The 7,678-nt window shown below is 47.8% G+C and overlaps 1 protein-coding gene across 3 annotated transcripts in view; it reads right to left on the bottom strand.

Moving 5' to 3' along the window:
- ANKRD13D (ankyrin repeat domain 13D) overlaps nt 1–7,672 on the bottom strand; it is a 12,102-nt gene extending 4,430 nt beyond the window's left edge. For 2 of the 3 annotated variants that reach the window (XM_023526478.1, XM_011386121.2), the window contains exons 1-8: nt 7,617–7,672; nt 6,920–7,055; nt 6,689–6,813; nt 5,869–5,914; nt 5,653–5,796; nt 5,235–5,424; nt 621–687; nt 126–207 (exon numbers count right to left, since the gene is read on the bottom strand). In XM_023526478.1, coding sequence (XP_023382246.1) covers nt 126–207; nt 621–687; nt 5,235–5,424; nt 5,653–5,796; nt 5,869–5,914; nt 6,689–6,778 — 619 coding nt within the window. In that variant the 5' untranslated portion in view covers nt 6,779–6,813; nt 6,920–7,055; nt 7,617–7,672. Of the gene's footprint in view, nt 1–125; nt 208–620; nt 688–5,234; nt 5,425–5,652; nt 5,797–5,868; nt 5,915–6,688; nt 6,814–6,919; nt 7,056–7,616 lie in introns of those variants that run through there. The other variant, XM_023526477.1, reaches the window with a different exon arrangement.
- Between the last annotated feature and the right edge of the window lie 6 nt (nt 7,673–7,678).

Genomic DNA, 7,678 nt, shown 5'->3' with positions numbered 1-7,678 from the left:
TGGGAGACGGAGCAGATAGCAATGAGGTGGCCTCCCAGCTTGCCCCAGATACTCTGGCCCGCCCAGACCAGGGCGACCCCACCACATGGAGTAACTGGGCAGGAGGCAGGCGCACCTGGGTTTACCTTTGCTCCTCGACTTGTCCTGATCAGACAGGTGCTCTGTGCGTGTGCGTGTCACCAGCTCCACATTGGTGGCACTGTATACCTGGGGAGCAGGAGGAATACAAGGGGAGCTGGGGGCTCAGGGCCTGTTCCCCATACTCAGCCTCACCAGCACAGGACCCAAGTCCTCCTGTCCCCAGGAACAGATGACATCTCACTCCCCACAGTGGAGGTGGCAGAGTCTGAACCCCGGGGAGTCACTAATGAGAGGAAAACGGTCCTCGTTTCATCTTGGTGTCTTGGGCGGGGGCCCAGGCTGGGGGCCCGTGCTGTGGGTGATCCCTACGTGCTCGGCAGGGGCTGGGTGCTCAGGTCCCACTGAGTTCCCACGGCCGCACAGGGCTTTCAGAGCCCACAGGCTACTCTGTCTCTCCCTCCACTTGGGTGGCTGTGGAGAAGGGGCGGAGTTCCTGGGCCTTGTCTCCTACCCAAGCCCCCACCACCAGCCTCTCCTGCCTTGGCCTCGTAGCCGCTAACGGTTTCCATCTTCTCAGACCGCCAGCCCCAGATACCACATTTGTTCCTGAAACAGACCAAACGGGAGCTGGTGAGGACCTACACCCCTCAATCCGGGCCAAAGCCTTCCCTTCTAAAGACCCCCTCTGATTAGCCTTCTCACTGTGAGGCACGCAGGGGCCTTGAAGAGGGTGCCTGGATAGCTGAGACAGCTGGACATGAACTGGGGACTAGAGATTACTAGGGAATTACTGTTAATTTTGTTAGCTATGTTAATGGTGTTGGGGCTGGGTTTAAAAAACATCCTTATTTGGCTAGAGTCATGTGTGGAACCATTTAATGGTGAAATGATATGATATCTGGGATGTGCTTTGAAACAGTCCAAGGCAAAAGAAAAAAAGATGAGGAAGGATCGATTCAACAAGATTGGCAAGATGTTGATAAAGGCTGAAGTTGAGTGATGAGCAGCACATTATACTTTTCTCTCTTCTTTCCATAATAAAAAGTTAAGAATAAAAGTATGTCTGATTCAACAATAATAGTTGGAGACGTCAATACCCTATTTTCAATAATGGATAGAAGATTAACAGTAGAAGATTAATAAGTAGACAGAAGATCAACAAGGAAACAGGACTTGAACAACACCATAAACTAGACTTAATAGACTTCCTTAAAACACTCCACCCAACAGTCACAGAATACACATTCTTCTCAAGTGCACATGGAACATTCATTCATCAGGACATAAAAGCCTCAGTAGAATTTAAAAGAAATCAAACAATGTATGTTCTCCGATCACAATGAAATGAAATTAGAAATCAATAACAGAAAAAAGATTTCGGAAATTCACAAATATGGGAAAGTAAACAACACACTCTCAAATAACCAAAGGATCAAAGAATAAATCAAAAAGGAAATTAAAACATACTTTGAAATGACTGGAAATGAAGATACAACATATCAAAACTTTTATGGGACACGGCTAAAGCAGTGCTTAGAGAGAAAGTCATAGGTGTAAACAACAAGAAAGAAGAAAAATCTCAAATCGATAACCTTACTTTCTATATTAAGACATTTCTATATTAAGAGCACACTAAATCCACAGCAAGCAGAAAGAATAAATATTAGAGTGAAAAATTAATGAAATACAGAATGGAAAAACAATAAAAAAAAAATCAATTAAACCAAAAGTTGGTTCTTTGACAAGATCAACAAAATTGGCAAACCTTTAGCTAGACTGGCCAAGAAAAGACATAACTCAAATTACTAGAATCAAAAACAAAAGAGAGAGCATTACTACTGACATTACAGAATAAAAAGGATTATAAAAGAATTCAACAAGCAATTGTGCCCAAATTAGATAATTTAGATTAAATGGACAAATCCAAAAGAGACAAAAACAAACAAAACGAACTCAAGAAGAAATAATCTAATAGACCTGTAACAAATAAAGAGATTAAAGTGGTAAAAAAAAAAAAAAAAAAACTACCCACAAAGAAAAACCCAAGCCCAGATGGCTTCACCAATGAATCTCACCAAACATTTAAAGAAGAATTAATGTCAATTATTCACAAACTCTTGCAAAAAAGAGACAAGGGGGGTGATACTGCCTAACGCATTCTATGAGGCATTGCCCGGATACTACAACCAAAGACATCACAAAATAAATAAATAAATAAATAAATAATAAAGAAAAAAAACCTACGGATCAATATTCCTCATGAATATGAACACAAAATACTAGCTAACCAAATCTAGCTACATATGAAAAGAATTATACACCATGACCAAGTGGAATTTATCCCAAGAATACAAGGTTGGTTCAATTACTGAAAATCAATTGATGTAACACATATCAATAGAATACAAATAAAAGTCACAGGATCATATCGATAGACACAGAAAAAGCATCTGACAAAATTCAAATCCTTTCATGATAAAAACACTCAACTTACTAGGAATAGAAGAGAACTTCTTCAGTCTGATAAAGGGTACCCACAACTAACATCATACTTAATGGTGAAAGACTAAATGCTTTTCCCCTAAGGTCAGAAACAAGATAAAAATGTCTGCTCTTGCCACTTCCATTCAACATTCTACTGGAGGTTCTAGCTGAAATAATTAGACAAGAAAAATAAATAAAAGGCATCTAGGCTGGAAAGAAAGAAGGAATACTATCTCTATTAAGAGATGACGTGATCTTACGTATAAAAAATAATAAGAAATCCACTAAAAACCCATTAAAACAAAAAATGAGGTTTTTGAGTTTAGCGAGGTTGTAGGATATAAGATCAACATACAAAAATCAATTGTATTGTTATAGATTTGCAATGAACAATTCAAAAATGTAATAAAGAAATAATTCCATTTATGGTAGCATCAAAAAGAATAAAACACTTGGAATAAATTTATCAAAAGAAGTACAAACTTCTTTTGTACTTCTGTTGTTCAATTTGACCCTTGAACAACACAGCGGGGGGCGGGGTGGGTGGTCCAATCCCCATGCAACTGAAAATCCATATAACTGTCGACTCCCTCAAAACTTTACTGCAGTCTACTCTTCGCATCCTCAGTTGGATGCAACCAACTGAGGTTAGGAATCTGTAGTTGGGAAACCACAGTTGGGAATTAGAATCAGAATCCCATTGACTTCTTTTGTAGAAATTAACAAGCTAAATCAGGAATTCATATGAAATTACAGGACCCAGAATACCCAAAATAATCCTGAGAAAGATGAACAAAGTCAGAAGACTCACACTTTTCCAATTTCAAAACTTACTACAAAACAATACCAATTAAGATCGTGTGGTACTGGTACAAAGATAGACATATAGATCGATGAAATAAAACTGAGAGTTCAGAAATAAACCCATACATCCATGGTCAATTGATTTTCCACAAGGATGCCACAACCATTCAATGGGAAAACAACAATCTTTTTTAACAAATCGTGCTCAGACAACTGGATAGTCACATGTAAAAGAATTTATAAATTCCCGCCATGTATAAATATTAACTCAAAGGGGATCAACGACCTGAATGTAAGAGCTAAAAGTATAAAACTTTCAGAAGAAAACATAGAAGAAAATCTTCATGACTTTGGATTTGGCAAAGTATTGTTAGATGTAAAACTAAAAGCACGAACAACAAAAGAAAAAGCAGATAAACTGAACTTCATAAAAATTAGAAACTTTTGTGCTTCAAGGACACCATCAAGAAAGTGAAAGACAACTCACAGAATGGGAGAAAGTATTTGCGAATCGTACATCTGATAAGGGATTTATATCTAGAATTAATAAAGAACTCTTACAACCCAATAATAAGAGAAAATTCGATTTTTTAAATGGGCAAAGGATCCAAATAGACACTTCTCCAAAGAAGATATACAAATGGCGAATAAGCACACGAAAAGGTGTTCGACATCATTTGCATTTTGAAAATGCAAATCAAAACCACAATGAGATACCACTTCACACTTGATAGAACAGTTCTAATCCAAAAATAAGTAAATAAGCGAACAATAAGTGTTGGTGAGGATGTGGAGAAACTAGAACCCTCAGACACTGCAGGTGGGACTATGAAATACTACAGCCCCTTTGGTAAATGGCCTGACAGTTCTTCAAACAATTAAACATCCAGTTAGCACATGACCCAGCAACTTCACTCCTAAGTGGATACCCAAGAGAAACAAAAACAGGTGTTCACACAAAAATTTGTACACTAATGTATATGGCAGCATTATTCATAATGGTTGAAAGGTGGAAATAATCCTGATTTCTGTCGATGGATGAACAACCGAGCAAAATGTGGTGTATTCAGCCACAAAAGGAAACAAAATAGTTATATGCCACGTTTTGGTTGAACTTTGAAAACAGTCATGCTAAGTAAAAGAAGCTAGTTACAAAAGATCACTTATTATATGATTCTATTCATAGGAAACGTACAGAATAGAAAAATCTAGAGACAGAAAGTAGATTAGTAGTTGCTGAGGGCTGAGGGACGGGATGAGGGGATGGGAGTGGTAGCTAAAGGATACAAGGTTTCTTTTTTGAGGTGATGAAATAGTCTAAAACTGACTGTGGTGATGGTTGCAGATCTGTGAATGTATTAAAAACCACTGAATTGTACACTTTAAATAGGTGAACTGTACAGTATATGAAAATTATCTCAACCAAACTGTTTTTTTCTTTTTAAGGGTCTCCGGAGCCTGTTTTTGGAACTGGGGCACATGTTGTCACAGAAATGATGGTCTGGCTGGAAGGGTCAGGTTCCTGCGCTACCAAAGGACCCTGGCCTGACACAGCCGTATGACTGAGAGAACTGCGGTGCAAACGGCTGCCCCGAACCACAGCCTAAATCATTTTTATGAGAAAACATGTAAGGTCAGGTGTCAAGGAACTGGGGACGCTCTGACCTAGCCTCCTCCCCAGGAAGACAGCTGCCAGGACAGACAGGCACGCGGGGACTCAGAGGTTGCCAGAGGATGTGCGGGCAGTCTGGGCGAGGCACTGGGCCTGCAGTGACCCGCTCCCTGATCTGAATGGCCTCTGCGAGTGGCTCAGCCTCCCAGAGGCCTGAACCAGGAGCCTGCAGTGTGGCCAGGCCCCAACTAACCTCTCGAAGGCCACGTTGCGAGTGTCCAGGTGAGTGGAGACGATAGGAGAGGTGAGGCGGCTGGCCACATGCTCCTCACTGGGCCGCATGGCGGCCAGCAGCGCTTCTGGCTCATGCACGGCGAGCCCCAGCGTCTCCGTGTGCACCACCTGCCGGTCGTGGTCCACTTCCATCACCAGGGCTCCTGCCTCTGCCAGCCGGTGGGTGGATGCGGACAAGTCAGTGCTAGGCCCCAGGCAGCAGGTGGGAGGCCATCATGCTGCCTCAGCCCCCTGCTGCTCAGAGGGTGCGGCCTTAGCCCTGGGTCCCCTCCACCCCAACCTTGTTTCCACATCTGGAGAGTGGACAGAAAGGACAGCGTCACTTCGTAAGCCCCAGGAGAGACCTGGAAGCCACAGCGAGCCCCCGCTGAGCTCACCCTGGCCCTTGAAAATGAAGCTCCTCCGGCCACGCTGCCAGGTCATGTGCTCGAAGCCCAGGAGACTGGTGTCCACGCGCAGGCTCTCGCCCCGCTTCCACACACGGTACACGTCACTTGGGCACATCTTGGACACCAGGGGCACTGCGGAGGGCACAGAGGTCACTGAGGTCCTCTCCCAAAGGCCCTCCCCCAGGCCGAGCAGCCCCCACTCACCCCAGCTGGTGAACTCCCACTTCATCTCCACGTAGAAGTCGGGAGCCTGAGATAGACCAGAGGGCCTGTCAGGGCCCTGACGGGTGCCGGGGGCCAGTGGGCCGGGGGGCTCCTTGTCCACAGGTCCTCTTCTGGGAGCCCACCCTTCGGCAAGTCCTGACGCACTTCCATGGCTCTGCCATAGCCCCACCCCCACCAAACCCCACCCAGGAAAGAAAGGGTGGGCCAAGTGGGGCCCTAAAAAGTCTTCAGGTAATCAGGCTGTAAGCATCTGGAGGCCTGGGGGCCAGTCTCCACCTGGCCACTAGCCCTCTGGGGGGCCCTGGGGGAGCACCTGCCTGCTCATCTGTAAAGAGGGCACAGGGGCCCCTTGAGGGCCTGCCCCTGGGGGGGAGCAGGAGATAGTGTGCTCTCTCAGCTCACCTCTGCCCCACCCCCCAAAGTTTGAAAAGCGGGGACAGATAATCCAGGAATCCAGGCCATGTCAGTGAAGTCGGGTGAAACCCTCCCTCCAGAAAATCTGCATTCACCAGGGGGCCCGTGGTCTAAAGCTCTGTTGAGATTTCTGGCACTAGGGGACCCTCAAGGCCAGCTGAGGGTCTCCTCCCAAAGGTCCCACTTTCATCCACGTGGCCCTGGGCTGAGGTCAAAAGAGAGGGACCTCGTTGAGAGTGTCAGGAAAGCATGCTGCACAGGCTGGGTGCCCTTCCAAGGCCAGGCCTGTCACGAGTGACGAGGGTGACCCCCATGCAGTCTGTCACTGCCCCCTGCCATGGCACACCACCCCTCTTCCTGGCCACACTCCTGTGCCCTGCTGCACCTGGCGGAGTTTGTTGAGCAGTTCCGGAATGCCAGCCAGCCTCTGTGTGGCCCTCTGGTAGTCCCGGTACTGGAGCACCAGCTGCACCATCTCAGGGTCCCCAGTACTGACCGCCTCCTGCAGGACTGGGGGCACCGGGCTGCTGAGGGGTGCTCTCTGAAAGTCCCCGGGAATGGCCACTCGCCAACCCCGCTGCTAGCCTCAAGAGAGCCCCTTTGCCCTCTGCAGTACCTGCCCAGCCCTGGCAGCTCTCTTTGCCCACGTTGGCATTGTGTCGAAGGAGGACTCTCACAGACTCCAGGTTCCCCAAGGACACGGCCAGCTCCAGGGGAGTGCGCCCCCGGGGGTCCTCCTGTTCAATGTCGTGCTGGGGGAGATGCGACACTCAGCACAGGGCAAGTAAGGAGAGGCAGAGACAAGACCACTGGGCTGAACAGGGTTGGGAGTCACTGCGCGAAGTAAGGCAGACAGGCAGTGGAAATGGCAGGGGGTGGCCTACTTGTTCCCGCAGGGATGGGGAGGGGGCAGGTGGGAAGGGCCTGTCCACCTCTCCTGTGCTCTGTCAGGGTCAGAGCTAGGGGTCCGGTAGAGGGGCCTGGTCAGGCAGAGGCGGAGCTGCGATGTCAAGAGTTTGGACCGGCCTGGGGACCAGGTCTGCGCTGCTCCTTCTCAGCCTGGCTCAGGGGTGCTGCGGCGCGAGGTCAGGGGCTGGATGCAGTGCGCAGCGAGGAGATGGGCGAGGCCCAGCGCTGGGGGGCGAGGCCGGAGGCTCAAGCACAGGGGGAGGTCACCTAGGCTTCGGATTGGGCCGGGGAGGGTGCGCTGGGAATCGCTGCGGCGCCGAGCAGGGGCGGGAGGCCTTCAGGATGGAGGCCACAGCTTTGGGTAGGGGACCCGGAGGACGGCCCGGGTGCCCGGCGGGCCTCACCTGGCGGCTGTGCAGGGCGGCCTCCAGTTCGCGGTGCCGGTTCGCCCAAACGAGCCGGTGCA

The sequence above is a fragment of the Pteropus vampyrus genome, unplaced genomic scaffold (genome assembly GCF_000151845.1).
Source record: "Pteropus vampyrus isolate Shadow unplaced genomic scaffold, Pvam_2.0 Scaffold943, whole genome shotgun sequence".
Classification (NCBI taxonomy): domain Eukaryota; kingdom Metazoa; phylum Chordata; class Mammalia; order Chiroptera; family Pteropodidae; genus Pteropus; species Pteropus vampyrus.
The sequence above is the reverse complement of the archived record's forward strand: the minus strand, read 5'-3'. Positions and strand labels throughout refer to the sequence as shown.